At 37.4% G+C, this 17,236-nt stretch overlaps 2 protein-coding genes across 3 annotated transcripts in view; both read left to right on the top strand.

The window, feature by feature from the left end:
• Positions 1-5,606, top strand: part of kcnt2a (potassium channel, subfamily T, member 2a) — a 33,178-nt gene extending 27,572 nt beyond the window's left edge. For both annotated transcript variants that reach the window (XM_016451699.1, XM_016451698.1), the window contains 5 exons: positions 528-611; positions 729-857; positions 2,040-2,313; positions 4,059-4,143; positions 5,052-5,606. In XM_016451699.1, the coding sequence (XP_016307185.1) occupies positions 528-611; positions 729-857; positions 2,040-2,313; positions 4,059-4,143; positions 5,052-5,157 (678 nt within the window). In that variant the 3' untranslated portion in view covers positions 5,158-5,606. The remainder of the gene's footprint in view (positions 1-527; positions 612-728; positions 858-2,039; positions 2,314-4,058; positions 4,144-5,051) is intronic.
• A 5,120-nt stretch (positions 5,607-10,726) lies between these two features.
• Positions 10,727-12,898, top strand: LOC107661905 (beta-1,3-galactosyltransferase 2-like). Its single transcript, XM_016451693.1, has 2 exons — positions 10,727-10,799; positions 11,721-12,898. Exons 1-2 carry the CDS (start codon positions 10,727-10,729, stop codon positions 12,896-12,898), a joined length of 1,251 nt encoding a protein of 416 aa, XP_016307179.1.
• The last annotated feature ends 4,338 nt before the right edge of the window (positions 12,899-17,236 follow it).

Here is a 17,236-nt window from a genome sequence, read left to right as displayed (position 1 = left end):
CTCAGACAAATGAGGACTCAACAAGGACTAGACTAGGGGACGTGGTAATGGGTAACAAGGAGGCAGGACGAGAGGAGCACATGGCAAGCACAAACAAAGACAAAGCCATGTGCTCAAACACAACACAAACTGGGAAACATTTAACAAAGACAGGACAGAGAAGACTGTCAGGTGAGATCCCTGACAGAAGGATCATGTGGCACTGAAGACTGCAGTAATGGTGATGAAAATTCAGCTTTGATCACAGGAATAAATTACATTTGACATTTGTTTAAATTACATCAAAAATTAAAATAGAAAACACTTATTTTAAACTGCAGTAATTTTACAACATTACTGTTTTACTGTATTTTTGATCAAATAAATGCCGCTGTGGTGAGCATAAAAGACTTCTTTCAAAAATGTAAAAAAAATCTTACTAACCCTGAACATTTGAATGCTATATATGCTCTTGCTGTTTGAAATCATAAATGTTCATGCCTTTAAATTTGTCTATAATTGTACTAGAAGTGCTTCTGTTGTTTCAGTGTTTTGTTAAGGATTATATGATAACCATTACCAAACTGCTGCTTGGACTAGAAACCACACCAAAATCTGGTTTTTTATGTTCTGTAAGTATGACGTTTAACATTAGCACAGTCCCCACATCCTCATTTAAATGACTTTTATTAGATTGCTATTTTTGATGTTGCTTTAGCGGTGTTACAGTGTTGTGTATTACATTTCAGATGAGTATCACAGAGGAAGTCTTGTGCATTGACACGTATGGCAGACTGTATGAAATGCTCTCCTCCACTGTAGGAGACATTCCCATCGGCATCTACAGGACTGAGTCTCAGATACTTGAACCTCCTGAGGTTTCATTACGTTCAGTCCAACCACAACATGTACACTTTTAGATCAAGAGAAACAGTTACACTGGGAAGGAAGGGATAGGCAGGAGCCAGCTTTACCCTTTACTTAATCATTAGTTACCAATTATGTGAACTCCACAAAACTTGAACAAAGTTGGAATAGCCTTCCTGATAAAGAACCCCCGAACGTTATCAGGAAGGCTATTCCAGAACAATCATCATCCACAAAACTTGATCATTGATCATCATCATTGCCATTTTTTGTATCAATTTAATGCATCCTTGCTGAATACATTAATTTATAGAAAAAAAGAAAGATTGCTTCTGTCACAAAATAAAAAAAGAAAGATAATTGTGACTTTTTATCTCACAGTTCTGACTTTTTTTCTCAGAATTGCATGATATTAACTCAAATTTATGAGTTATAAAGTCAGAATTAAGTCAAGATATTAATTTGCAATTCTGACTTTTTTTCTCACAATTGCGAGTTTATATCCAACAATTCTGGCTTCTTCTTTTCTCAGAATTGTGAGATATAAACTCGTAATTGCAGGTATATAAGTCCAATTCTGACATTTTCTTATGACTGCAAGTTTATATCTCACAATTCTAACTTTATAACTCACAACTACGAGTTTAAATGATGCAATTCTCCGAAAAGAAATCAGAATTGCGAGATGTAAACATGCAAATGCGAGTAAAAAGTCAGAGAAGTTGCGATTACCTTTTTTATTTTTTATTTAATGGCAGAAACGGGCTTCCATATTAATAAAGCTTGGAACTGCCCAATGTCCAGTTTCTCAACAAATGAGAGAAAGTCAGGAAAATTGAGTTGTCACTCAGTATGTGCTAGTTTTGTAACCAAATGTTGGTTATTGCCAAACATTTTTCCCTAATTTGAAATTAAAATTGTTGGATAATTTTTCTCATTATAACTTTGGTAACAAAGTTAAATACTTATATATAATAAAAACTGAGAAAATGCAATTAGATGTTACAATTTTTTGGAATTGTTCCTTTTAAAAAGAAAAAGAAAATGCAGTAACAGGGCTATTAAAATTAAAAATGTTCTGCAGTTAATTGAATAAAAGTGACAGATTAAGAGGTTAAAATTATGTATTGTAAATATCAGCATATTGGAAATATCAAGAACGACGAGACAAACCTTGTTTTTCTTTCTTCTAGACTCCACAATCCCAAATGTCAGACAAGCTGTCAGTCTTTGAGGAGGGAAAGGACCCGGAGGAGCAACAGCAGGGTCCAGACATCCAGACTCATTCTCTGCGTCGAAGGAGCATGCAGTGGGCATCCAATCTGCTGGGGCCGTGGCAGGCCGAGCGTGAAGCAAACAGACTCAGCCAGCAGCGCGGCGTCCTGCTCTCCTGCTCCGAGAGACAGGAGCTCGCTGAGCTGGTCAAGAAACGCATGAAGAACCTGGGGCTCTCCACATGGGGATTCGGTGAGATGCCAGTTGAATTTTACAGTGAAATCATTTCAGAATGAAGGAGGATGTTATTTAGAATGTCTATAAATGGTTTTATTTGATTTTAAGAACTCTAGAACCGGGGTGCACAATTAACCTTTCCTTAATTATCTGACAAACCGTATTTAACTGGCAGCCTAACTTTTCAGTTTTCATTGACTTTGGAAGACGGTGAGCCATTCTAAAATGACTGAAACCCTCTGACTGCAGCTTGTCCAGATGAAGGCCAATAGCAGTCAATATCAAGAGAAGATTTCTAGAATATTGCATCTTTACAATGTCACTAACTCATTCAAGTTCCCCAAAAAGACTGGTCGTTCAAGAAAGACAAATGCACAGAGGACAAGATAATGTGGAGAATCTCAGTGGGCATTCGGTTCAGCACTGCAGCTGGAATTGCTTACCAGTTCAGCGTTGAACAGAGTAAGAATCTGTCTCGGCTTACAGTGTCTTGACCTTTAAGGGAAGTCAGCATGAAAGTGCACTCTGCAGTGACCAAACCTCTCATCAGCAGAAAGAATCAAAAGGCTAGGCTTACCTTTGCCGAGGAGCATGTTGTGTGGACAGAGGAGAACTGGTCCAAAGTTCACTTCAGTGATGAAAGCAAGTTTAATTTATTTGGGTCCGGTGGGAAACATTATGTTCGGCGTCAAACTGGGGAAAGACTCAACCCAAAGTGTGTAAAGAAGTCAGTGAATGGTGGAGGAGGAAGTGTCATGGTTTGAGAGATGTTTTCTGCAGCAGGAGTTGGGCCTCTTATACAGCTAAATGGCAGAGTGAATGCAACATTTTTATCAGAACCTCCTGCAGCAAAATGCTGTTCCTTCCCTGCGTTCATCGTCCAATTAGCCAGCAATTTTCATACAGGACAATAGCTCCTATCACACAGCAAAACATTGTCCAGTCCAGAGTCCTGAGCCAAACCCGATTGAAATTCTCAAGAAAATCCTTGGTGACAAAGTTATGGTTAAGAGTCACCGAACTGTGGAAGAAGAGTGGACCAAGATCACACCAGAGCAGTGTGAGAGACTAGTGATGTCCTGCAGCCACAGATATGCTTAAGTCATTCAAAGCAAGGGCCTCCCTTCCTACTAATTTTTGACTGCTGTAACCTTAGAAATTTTAGTTGTAATCTTTCTTCGTGCTACAATCATTGCTGTTCTCTTTTGATCACTGTGTTTTCCACAAAGTAAAGGCTTTTTGTTGAAGTGCCTTGGTTATTTTGTAAAACAGTGTTCTACTAGCATGGTATAGCCACAACTAAAATTCCTTCAAATTTTGAATGATGAAGATTACATTATTTCTGAAAAAAATCAACTGTTCCTAAATTGTTCTCTACTTTTGATCTCCACTATATAGATTTGTTTTTAAATTTATTTGATTTCATACCTCCTATTTTCAGTTGAGAGTCTCATTATCATTAAATGGTTTTGGAGTTCTGGAGTATTACACACTGTAATGACTGAAAACCTCTAGAACAGGGGTTCTCAACTCTGGCCCTCGAGGTCCACGCTCCTGCAGAGTTTAGTTCCAACCTTGATTAAACTCACCTGCCTGTAGCTTTCTAGTGATCCTGAACACCTTGATGAGCTTGTCATTGTGTATTTGATTAGGGTTGGAGTCTAAATCTGGAGAAAAGTGGACCTCGAGGGCCAGAGTTGGGAACCTCAACTCTAGAAGAAGATTGTAGTTATATTGTTAACATTTGTCTCTCAATCCAGATGAGCTGAATAATGACCAGAGCAGTCACTCATATGCCTTAATCAACCCGTCACCAGATACAAGACTGGAGCTCAATGACATTGTGTAAGTGAAGCTCAATCTATTGCACTTCATTGGGACACTGCATCAAATTCTAGCAAAATTGTGATTTCTTATTTTCTTACTTAGTCTATTTTAGTAGTTTTGCATTGTAATAGACACAATTTTATTATTGTGTTTTAAATAATTCAAATCATACTAAATTAAATCCTGGGTTACACTTTATTTTGATATTCCACTTTAGACATTTTAATAACTATAAGTAACTTTGCAACTACATGTCATCTAATTCTCATTAATTTGCAACTACCTGTCTAACTCTCAGAGTAGTCTGTTAGGTTAGGGTCAGTAGAATAAGTTGACATATACTTGTAAAGTGACACATACTTATAAAGTTTCTCATAGTCAGTATGTTGTATGTAGTGAACCCATCAAAATAAAGTGTTAGAAGTTATTAAGCAGACAGTCTACTAATGCTCTAATGACTGCTAGTTGACATTTAGCTGCAAAGTTACTTACTGTTTGTAGAATGTCTAAAGTGGACACTCTAAATAAAGTGTTACCAAATCCTGTACAGCTAACACTACATATAATAATAAATAATACAGTATATTATAATAATATGATCATATATATTATATATATTCACACATATATTATATTTTATTGATTGCCTAAAACAGTGCAATTACAGTATGAGTGTTTTTTATTTGAATGAGAATTTAGAGGTGAAATTTGCTTAATTGTCAGTTGTTATGAAAAATAGAAAACTATGACACTATAAAACAAATCTTACTGCTCTAAAAAAGGTTTCTTGTATACATTTAATTTCTATATATTGTATTTCTGTTTATTATCCATGCTGTCTGTTGCTTTTAGGATGCAGTTTGACCTAGACATGATATTCAGCCTAATGGTTGTACCTTATATTTATGTATTTGTTTTGGTTTCAGGTACATAATCCGTAAAGATCCTGTCTCATTAAAGCTGAACAATTCTGACAACAGCATGAGGAGCGATTTACAAATAAGAGACAGGAACACAAAGAATAATCTCTGAATGGAGATCACAATCACAACAGCTGTTTATCTTCACTGTGACACGAGTAATGCTTGTTCTTCAGCATCAGGTTAACCAGCTCTGAAAGCCATTAATGTATTACCTATACACAGCTCAGAATAATGCATGTAAAGCCTTTGCTTTATCGTACTGTATTTGTTCCTGCCAGCACGCTCCTGTCCCGCTTCATGCTCAGACTGACACACAGAGTTCAAAGGTCACAGACAGTGATCCAGTTAAAGTTCTCTGTTTCTGGCTGGAACTTACATTAGGCAGCTGCTGGATTCCTGCCAGACCCAACTGCAGTAATGCATGATTCTGCATTTCTCACATCCCACTATATTTATATACATAGTGCCAGTGTAACCCACCTATAAAGACCACAAAAATATCTACCAATAAAAATATTGAAAACACTGGATATCAACAATTACTTAAAGTAATATTTCAACCCAAAATAAAGATTCTGTCATTATTTGCATGTTTTGTGTTGCTCTAAACCCATATGCTTTTACTGTTCTGTGGAGCAAAAAATATAATAATTTTACTCATATAGTTACAAATTCAGCTGAAAGCCATAATCTTGGGGAAATAATGACAGGAGTGTGTGAAGTGTGCAGGACTGGTTTTGATCACACAAGAGAAAATAATCATGTTTTGATGAATCAGAATTATGACAAAAATTAAAAATTAGATGTCATAACTATGGGATAAAAGGTCCAAACAAAAAAAAAAAAGTTGAAACTGACTTAAACTGATGTCATAATTGATAGTCAAAATTTGGATAAAATTCAAAATTATGACAAAAAATCTAAATTGTGAGTCAATTATGTTGAAATTGACATGTCAAAACTGACAGTCAAGAGTCAAAATTGAGATAAGTCATTACTGAGACAAAATATCAAATGACAAAAAAAAATTGAGTTAAATTATAACAAAGTTGAAAATGAGATAGTCTAAACTGAAAAAGTGTTAAAAACAGATGCTCTACCAAGGGTGCAACACTCACTCTTAAAGAATTCCAATTTTATTGATCAAAAAACGCGAGGTTTCGGCCATAGTCAAGGCCTTCTTCAGACATCAAGAACACTGACACATACTGCATTTTGCACCGTTACAATCAGCAACAGGTGCTACTCTTCTAAATGTGGGAATGGCTTCCTATCAACAAAAAAAGGAAATAAAAAAAAAGAGAGAAAAGTCCTAACAAGAAAAAAGCAACAACAACGATCAAATATGACACCATCATTTTTTATTAATTCAATTCAATTCACATTTATTTGTATAGTGCTTTTCATAATACAAATCTTTGCAAAGCAGCTTCACATAAAATTTTAATTTCTGCATTAGGAGTAGCCCATCAGTAGTGACTGTCAATTTATAAAACGGATAGTTCAGGTTCTACCATCTTGCTTGTTCCACAGGTTTATGTTAAGGCTGATATTCCCTGTGGCATCCTGATATTGAAGAACTTAAAGAGAGGGAATAAGATGAGCTGTTCTTTCTTGTCTCACGTCGATAGATTACATTTCCCTCTTAGTTTGGGAGCAGGACCAGATGACGGATATGAGGAAGTTAATATATCCATTTTGACTTTTCACATATGCACATACACCACAGAACAGTCATGTTAATCTTTATCAACTTTGTCTTGTTTCCTCACTTGTAGCTCCTCATAAGCCTGCAAGGCTTTCTGTTTTAGACATTTAAAGTGGTGAAGAAAAGATGATGATCCTCCATATTTTATTTTAATGCTGTTTCAATTCTGTTCAAATCAGTTTCAAGAACTGTTTCCCCCTTCTGTAAAAAAAGTCATCGTCGCCGCCATAAATGTAAAAGAACATCTTTCCAAGATGTCAGTCCAAGCCTTTTAAAAATCACCATCATCTTACCAAGAAGATATTCAGATAACGTTATGCCATGTAAATAGGTCTTATCTAAATTTGACTTGGAAGTTTTCCACTCATCCCACAGTGGAGATAATAGTTCATGTCCATCATCAAAAAGAGATTCCTGAAGAATGGTACTTTCAAAAGAGCACTTTAGCACAATCAAATATACTTGAAACGGGGCGACTGAGAGAGACGTGCGGATCCATATGCAAAGCTTTCATTAAAAGACGTGGTCAAAAACAGGCATGGGTCAGACAATGGCAAACAGGTATGTTGAAGACAAGACAAAGAGTAGTCCGGTAAACAGGCGTGGGTCAATCGACGGCGAGCGTAATCCAAAGGGCGAGGCAAAGGGGTAATCCAAAACAGGCTAGAATCCAGGCGAGAAGCATACAGCAAGCCAAAATCCAAGGCAGGCAGAGAACACACAGAAACGAGATACACGGGCTAGGATCAAAACACGGGAAAACAGGCAATGAGCAAGACTAGATTAAACTAGGAACTAAGACTAGGGAAACTAGATTGGCTCCGTAAAGTAGCTATCACTAGGAGAGCGATAAACGCTAGACAATACTCGGCCCTGAATGGTGGTTAGGGCCTCGTATTTAAAGTGTGTGTGATTGGCTGCAGGTGAGTGCGTAATTAATGCAATGGAACATGGGAGATGTAATCTGGGGTGACATGTAACAGCCTGTGTAATAGGAGAGTCAATGTAATGGAAGAACGATCTCTGGTGGCAATCGGACGGAAGGCCACGGACAGGATTTGTGACAATACTTAAGCATATCTTTAGTTGGACTTCAGCACTACTGCGAAATTAAAGTGCATTAAGTACAAAATTAGTTGTTCCAATTTAGCAGAATTTAAGTATAGGTATACCAGTTTAGTATACCAGAAGCACATTTAGAAGTAAATTGTACATTTTTTGTACAAATTTGTACAATTTTTTTTTACAACAAAGGAATACCAACATGGTAACTTCTGAATATTACATAATATTACAAAAGGAACATAAAGAAGCTACATGAATACCACTGATTGCAAGTGTAGGTATATAATTATTTAAATAGCCATGTTTTAAATAGCACCTTTAAATAATGACTCGTCCCTGGTCATTGTCGCCTATCAATGATGTAATATCCGCATATCCTCAGTTTCCGCTTGTAGAAACTATGGCAACACACGGACACAAATGCTGCAGTACAGTTAAACTAAATCCATTACGGCTATCGCGAAAAAACTGAAAATGAAAACGAAAAGTGCACCATGATTTTTTTTACGCGTTTTTACAGTGTTGCGCATTATAACCAATTACACACTAGTGGCGAAAACTTACATATTGTGCCTTTAAAACAAAACTAGGACAAATTAGACAAACTCTCCAAAAAATGCACTGCAAAAAATGCTTTTCTTAGTTTTTTTGTCTTGTTTCCAGCCAAAATATCTAAAAATATTGCCCACTGGTAGGGTAATTGATGAACGAACTCACCAACCACATACAGGCAGGAAAAACTTCCCTAAACCTACCACACACACACGTATGACTGAGGCCTGAAACCAATCTGTGAATATCGGAATCCATGTGCTTTTTTCCTGTTTACACGTTCATGGGTCATATGTGATCTGTGCCACATGGAAGGAAAAAATAATCTGAATTGGGTAACTTGGGTATCTGGGTGCTGACATGAAAAAAAAGCCCCTCGTTTGTTATTTGTGACCCTGGACCACAAAACCAGTCATGGTAAATTTCTCGAAATTGAGATGTATACATCATCTGAAAGCTGAATAAATAAGAGTTCCATTGATGCATGGTTTGTTAGGATAGGACAATATTTGGCTGAGATACAACTATTTGAAAATCTGAAATCTGAGGGTGCAAAAAAAATAAAATATTGAGAAAATCGCCTTTAAAGTTGTCCAAATGAAGTTCTTAGCAATGCATATTACTAATCAAAAATTAAGTTTTTATATATTTACGGTAGGAAATTTACTAACTATCTTCATGGAACATGATCTTTACTTAATATCCTAATTATTTTTGGCATAAAAGAAAAATCTATAATTTTGACCCATACAATGTATTGTTGGCTATTGCTACAAATATACCCGTGCTACTTATGACTGGATTTGTGCTCCAGGGTCACATTTGAGAAGCATTTACTCACATAAGCAACATATAAAAATATGTGTTTCCCCCAAGTATTTCAGTGTATAGTGAACTTCCTCAGTGTATAGTGTATATAATAACCAACTGTGTGTAATTTTTACAATATTACTTTGCCATTTTAAAGGCTCATGGTGAGATGAAGGGCAAGCAAGTTGGCTTTGTAATAGACTATGAAGTTGCACTGCAGTACACCTTTTTACATGAGGTCTTCAACGTGGGAATTGTGCTGGAGGAGAAGGTTGTATTACACAGCGTACCATGCCATGCTCATTTAATCAGCCACCATGGATTCCAAAAGAAAACCGAACACGGCAGGAGGAGGAAGCACTACTGCTTGCTGAATTAATCGAACAGCGGAAATATGTTATAAAAGGCAAGTTCGCGCACGTCTCTGTCTCCTCAGTGCCATCACAAGCCCCTACTGGGGGGCTTATCTATCTATCTATCGATCTATCTATTTGGAACAAAACAACTCCAACCAAACCCCCCACCCACTGTGGGCATTCCCACTCCAAGTTGAACTCAAAAGCTGGCAGCCCTAATTTAAGGCAGCAACTGAACTGAAGCATGAACTTATTTATACTACCTATTGCAAATAGTGACAAATATCTGCACCTCAGTACATTATAAAACAGTGCTTTACCATCTACAACACTAGAGCTGTTGTTTGACAGCTGTCTTTTGTAATGTTGTCTAGCCCAACTAGATGGTGTTGGTGGGCGGAGTTAAATAGCCTCTGCCAACAAGGCAGGCTAGTTGCATTTAGTGTAAATGGACGCTGTTTTAATTATGAATACAAATAAAAAAGAATAATTGGGTTAGGTATAGCTTTCTATACATTATTCATTCATGTGACAGCTGAATGTCTTTTCAGGTTTACAGGCCTTGTGTTTCATGTCATGGTTTTATTATTAATCTCGATTTCTCTAAATGTTTCACTTGTGTGCGAAGATTGTTGCTTAATAAGAGATTATATTTTCGGTTTGTTTGTCAGCAAACCCTACAGTATGCCTTAAGAAAACTTCAGAATATGGGACGAGTTGGATGGGATTATTTAATGACATTATTATTGATTATGATTATTTTATATTTGAGAAAAAAAGGTGGTTATTTAAAATGGACAGGTGCAAGCATGATTTTTGTAAAGGTATGGTAAAATAAGGTAATACGACTTTAGAACAAAATCAGGTTGACTAATTATTGACTTTATCCATACAATCCCATAGTATGGAGTGGTAAAGTTAAAACTGAGAGAGAGAGAGAGAGAGAGAGAGAGAGAGATTAAAATAATAAGGTTTACAAATATAAAAGAGCACATAAATGGTGTGCTGGGGCTACTAAACCTGCAATTTGCTTGCAGTGCTTGATGTTGCTAAGTCTGAGTCAGGTGTGCATCGCTGATCATTATTCAAGTAAAAATATCTTCTTTGCACTCAGACTGTAAAGAAAAGGAGTGGCAAACCATAGGATGAGGTAGAGACTTAAATGACAAGAGCTATAAAAAGATACAATGGCAAAGCCCACAGCATCTATCTGCAACAGGACTGACGAACAGCGAGCATCTCATTCAGTCCAAGAGAAAGGTACGTCAAACCAGACAACACAAAGGCTGTAGTAGCAACAATTATAATAATAATATTTCTATAATAAACAGATTTCCTTCTAACCTTTAAAACACTGTTTGTGTGAACTGTTTTGTTTAAACTCTAAAGTGCAATGTTTTGTAGAACTAAAACTACAACCAAGTAAACACTTTAAAATATTAATAATATATCAGCTCAAAAGTGTTCACAGCATTTGTGTTTTTGTACACTGAGGACACATAAAACTGCTTTCTGGTGTACACAAGCAAGCAGTTGTTGATTGGTGCACTGTGCCTGCAAAATATATTTTATAATATATTATTTGAATAAACTGTAAAATAGCAATACTGCAGTGAAAAATACTATGAACTACTATAGGCTAAATTCTGCAGTTGAGCACATTAGGGTAGTACAACAATAAATGTGCTTCTATGATATTGAAATATTACACTACAAATTGTCTTAAAAATGTTTCTTCTTTTTAAATGGACGGCAATATATTTAATCATGTCTGGGAATTTGACAAATAAAGATTTGTCAAATTTTTAACTTCACTTATATGTTGTGACATTAAGGATTTTCAGCTGTAGCACATGATCATTTTAGTGAACAACTAATTTGGTCTCATTTGCTTTGTGTTTTTATTTGAAGCCTGATGGATGCAAACTACATGAGATGATCATTTAAAAGTTTTAGTACTGAAAGCAGCACAAAAACATGTTTCACACTTGCACAAAGTTGATTCCACAAGGACCAGGGTGGAACTGGTCCATCCACAATGTTTATGTATACCAAGAAAAGTGTAGCACACTGAGCTCCATTTGAAAATGCCACATTTAAATCTATTACACATAATTAAAATATTGCACATTTTGTGCAGTATCATAAGTCAATAAAAATTGTTCTCTTTTTTATTTGCAGGTTTCCACATATCTGGACTCGCTGTTTACTCTGGGAGGCTTGACAAATCCAACGAACCCAAAGAGATCATGCGATGGAAGCTGAGGCACAGTGTGGCCCTTTTCCTCATTGTGCTCGTGTTTGTGGTAGGCCTCGTTATTCAGGGTCACTGGCTTTTTCCACACAAAATCCAAAATCCCAACAAGTTGAGGGAGATTAAAGAGTCCCCTACTCCACTACCATCAAATGAAAATGTCATCTCAGCTTCAGATGAAAGTTTGCAGCAGGGGTTGGAAAGCTCCTTGCTTTTGAACATCAGTTCGAGCGAAAAGATGACAGCGGCGTGGATACTTAGAGTTGAGCCTTACATGTACATCCTCAACGAGCCGAACGCATGTCTGCCGCGAGCTCCTTTCTTAGTGCTTTTGATTGCAGTTGAGCCCAAGAAAACAGACGCCAGGGATGCCATCAGGAAAACATGGGCCAATGAAAGCGTGGCTGGGGGTTTGGGTTTCGTCCACCTTTTTTTCATAGGTGTAAATAAAGACACCCAAAGAAATGGCAGCAAACTGCAGCACACAATAGAGTTAGAAAGTCATCGATATCATGATATCATCCAGCAAGATTACAGGGATACTTACAACAACCTTACCCTGAAAACGCTGATGGGGATGTACTGGATCACAAAGTACTGTCCCGAGGCCAAATATGTCATGAAGACAGACAGTGATATGTTTGTCAACACCGAATACCTCATAGAAAAACTCCTAAAGCCGGAAGGGCAACTAAGACAGAAGTATTTCACAGGACTTCACATGTTAGACTTCTCCCCAAACCGAAACAAAGAGAGTAAATGGTACATGCCCCTAGAAGTGTACCCTGGTAGGCGATACCCCACCTTTTGTTCTGGGACTGGATACGTATTCTCAGGCGATGTGGCTCGAAGGATATACGTGGCATCTCTGACCGTACCCAGACTGCATTTAGAAGATGTTTACGTGGGTATATGTCTAGCTAAACTGAAGATAGAACCAACGCCACCACCAAATGAACTGCTGTTCAATCACTGGCGAGCGCCCTACTCTAGCTGTAGGTACAGCAACCTGATCACCTCTCATGGGTTTCATCCCAATGAGCTCATCCAGTACTGGCAGCATCTGCAGAGCAACAAGCACAATCCCTGCCAAACGACTGGGTAGAAGGTTATATCATCAAGTTGTGACGACGTTTCATACTTTTCGAAAGGTTTAAAGCACAGATTAAAGTACAGGAGGGTTCTGGACAACCTTACCTGTGTTTTTTTATTTGATTTTCACTACTGTAATTTTTATGATTGGTCATCTTTACTAATCTGAATGATTAAATTGTTATAAAACACAAGTTGTTTTAAATATGAATTCTTATGATAAATAGGATTGTAAACATGCAGCAAAATAGGTCTTTAAAGGGATAGTTCACCCAAAAATGAAAATTCTGTCATTAATTACTCACCCTCATGTCGTTCCAAACCCGGAAGACCTCGGTTCATCTTCGGAACACAAATTAAGATATTTCTGATGACATCTGAGAGCTTTCTGAACCTCCATAGACAGCTAGGGTCCTACCACGTTCAAGGCCCAGAAAGGTACCAAGAACATTGTAAAAATAGTCCATGTGACATCAGGGGTTCAGCCGTAATTTTATGAAGCTACAAGAATACTTTTTGTGTGCAAAGAAAACAATATTAATGACTTTATTCAGCAATTCTTCTCCTCCTCATCCCGTCCGCCGTCATTATGGAAAGTACCATGACACATGTGCGTGCTTTCCTCTGCTCGTAAACAAGGTGCAGCGCATGCGTGTTCTACGACAGCGGCACCACACACTACCGCTCAAATGGTCGGGGTAAATTTTTTTTTTTTTGAAAAAGGAATACTTTTTATTAAGCAAGGATGCATTCAATTGTTAAATCGCTGAAAACACAGTTACAGTAAAGACTTGCATTGTTACAAAAGACTTCTATTTCAAATAAATGCATTTTTTAAATTTTCTATACATCAAATAATCCTGAAAAAAGTTTAATGGTTTCCAAAAAAATATGAAGCAGCACAATTTTCAACATTGATCATTTAAAATGTTTCTTGTGCAGCAAATCAGCATTTAAGAGTGATTTCTGAAGGATCATGTGACTAATGATGCTGAAAATTCAGCTTTGATCACAGGGATAAATTACATTTTTAAATGTTAAAATTACATTAACTGCATTACTGTTTTACTGTGTTTTGATCAAATAAATGCAGCCTTGGTGATCATAAGAGACTTAAACATTAAAAACATCAAAAAATTGTTAAACTTGTTAAAGGTGTTTGCTCTTGCTGTTAGAAAATTGTACATGTTCATGCCTTCAGATTGCTCCATTACAGTGTTAATTTCGTTGACGAATAATTTTTGTCATAATTTGTCAACGACATGTTTTCTCCGACGAAAACGAGACGATAACGATCTAAAACTCATTTTGAAGGACAAAAACAATGACGAAAATCTATTGACATTTTCGTCAATGAATAAAAAACGAGACAAAAATGTTAGGGATCCCACCTGGATTTGGGAAGAGATTCATTCAGAACGAATCTGCTGCATGGTTAGGAGGTTAGATGCGTACATTTGAACTGTATCATCCTGCGGGACATATGCTAACATACACTTGCTGCACGTCTCATAAAACGTTAAAAAATGTCAATATGTGGGAGTAAGAGAAGAGCAGACATGGATAAATTTGACGACGCAAGAAAACTCAATTCGGTCCGGTTTTCTGAGCGCAGACACCAAAGCATACACACACAGAAAGCACGTCTCACACAGCACACAAGTACTCTTTCGCGTCGCATGAACGGAGAATTACACACAAAATGATGTTGAATTGTCTGTTTTGACGAGTATTCACGTAAACACAGTCGATTACGTCTTAAAGGTGCAATAGGTGATTGTCTTCAGAAACATTTTTTGTTATGCTGGTTGAAAGTCTCTTCACATCCCGATAGCAATCATTAAGTTAAAGGGATACTCCACCCCAAAATTAAAATTTTGTCATTAATCACTTACCCCCATGTCGTTCCAAACCCGTAAAAGCTTTGTTAGTCTTCAGAACACAATTTAAGATATTTTGGATGAAAACCGGGAGGCTTGTGACTGTCCCATTGACTGCCAAGTAAATTACACTGTCAAGGTCCAGAAAAGTCTGAAAAGCATCGTCAGAATAGTCCATCTGCCATCAGTGGTTCAACCGTAACGTTATGAAGCGACGAGAATACTTTTTGTACGCGAAGGAAACAAAAATAACGACTTTATGCGCTGTTTTCTTTTAAATCAAAGCGTAAATACACGTAGAAAACGTATCCTTGTGGCGCGGCTACAGAAGAGTGTAAGATGCCTGCGTTCAGCTCATATTCTCCAAAATGGCACTACGGTGATGCGGAGAGACACAGAGGAGACACATTGTTGAATAAAGTCGTTATTTTTGTTTCCTTCACGTACAAAAAGTATTCTCGTCGCTTCATAGCGTGTTTTCATGACTTTCAATAAAAAGGAAAAAAATTCAGAGAGACTGATAACGGCAGTCAGAAGAGAGAACAATCCGTCCCTCCCATAGTGCATTAGAAACACCCTCGCATTAGCGTTAACTGTTTTTTTTGTAATTTGATGCAAAGGTGATACAATACAAAGAATAGTGTTATAAATGTAGATACATTTAAAAAAAATACAAATATGAAAAACTTTCGAGGATTTACGATGCTGATGACCATTTAACACGTCATCACAGTCTTGTGAAAAGGGTCCAACAATGCATCCGTGCATTCGGTTTTAAAGGGATAGCAGCCTAATTTAGTTGCTATTGTCCAGCCATTGATGTTAATCAAGCAACAAAAGATAGACAGAAAATCACTCACTACTATTGACTGAATCACTTTAGTAGCCCTAAAGATGAATCTAAATTTATTTATAGAAATACCAACCTTCGGATGAGACATTAAACCGAGGTCCTGACTCTCTGTTGTCATTAAAAATCCCATGACACTTCTCGTAAAAGAGTAGGGGTGTAACCCATGGCCTCCTAACCATCCCCATATCTGCTGATTGGCTTCATCACTCTGTCTCCTCTCCACCAATAAGCTGGTGTGTGTGGTGGTAGTTGTGGCGCACTATGGCTGCCGTCGCATCATCTAGGTGGATGCTGCCAAAGACTATAGAATACCCAAGACGTGTCACTCGTATAGTTTTGAATGGGGAAAAATGCAACGCTCAATATGGCCACTCAATCGCAGGAAGCCCCGCCTTCTGAATGAAGGAGCCAATTGCTAATGGTAAAGTCAGCGCGTCACTGCAGCTGCCATTAGAAGTCCCGGTTGCTATGGAAACAGTCAGCGTTTTGAGACATGCGCTCAGGACTGCGCATGCGCACTGGCTGATCTAGCCTGATTAATAAGCTTTTGATAACGCTATTTGAGCAAAATAAACAACATCTATGACACAGTCGATATCAGATTTCTTTGGTGATTTCAAATATGAAATTTAATCGCAAGCTTAGTGAACCATTTTGTAGAATTTGATGTTTTCCCATTCAAAGAGATAGAAGTTGCACTTGCATGCCCGAGAGGCATTTCAAAGATGGCTGCCGAGTGACATGACTTGCCTTAAAGGGACTTTGTGTAAGCCCCATCCCCCTTAGTTACTGTTGCTCACTCTGACAAACAAACGGAGTTGCGAAGTGACACCTGTCAGTGTGATAACCTTGTCCCAAGATGTTTTTGATACATTTTGGACACAGAAGAACCAACATTCAAACGGGACTTAAATATGCCATGGAGGGATATATAAAAGATTTTAAAATAAATATGGTGGGTAATAAGATTAATTTGGTAGCAAGGGTTTACAGATCACAATGCAAGCGGGAGAAGCCTCATGTTACGACCATCACGATTGCAGATGACAACATCCAGAATTCATGTACCGCAGGGTAGGATTAAATTAATTTACATTTAACCAGTTTAATAGGGAGGGGCACTGAAAATGATATTTAGTCGACTAAAACTAGACTAAAACTAAAAACAATTCAGATGACTAAAATATGACTAAAACTAAATAGCATTTCAGGGCTTGAAAACGAAAACAAAAAATGTAGTTGGTTCACTCAGAGCAGAATCCATATTTTAACATTTCTGTTCCTGCGTTCCTCTGTATTATTACCACTCTGAAACCGGTTCGAGTAGAAGAGATCTGGTATCTTAACCCGCTGCGCTTAGTCACAGCCAATAGAGCATCATCTTTTTTAGATTTTTGCCAAATGTAGGCTACTAAACAAAAGAAAAAATCTATTAACACTTTAAAGACATTAAAGTATTTTTAAAGATATTTAAAAATGTTTGCTGCATTGTTAAAACACGCTACTTGTATAAGATTGCGTTTAGTGAAAAAAAACGTCTCGGTTACATATGTAACCTTGGTCCCTGAATAGGGAACGAGATGCTGAGACAGCGGTCGCTATGGGAACACCTTTGGTG

Source organism: Sinocyclocheilus anshuiensis, unplaced genomic scaffold (assembly GCF_001515605.1).
Source record: "Sinocyclocheilus anshuiensis isolate Anshui unplaced genomic scaffold, SAMN03320099.WGS_v1.1 scaffold723, whole genome shotgun sequence".
Classification (NCBI taxonomy): Eukaryota; Metazoa; Chordata; class Actinopteri; order Cypriniformes; family Cyprinidae; genus Sinocyclocheilus; species Sinocyclocheilus anshuiensis.
This window is presented reverse-complemented; position numbering and strand designations above follow the sequence as displayed.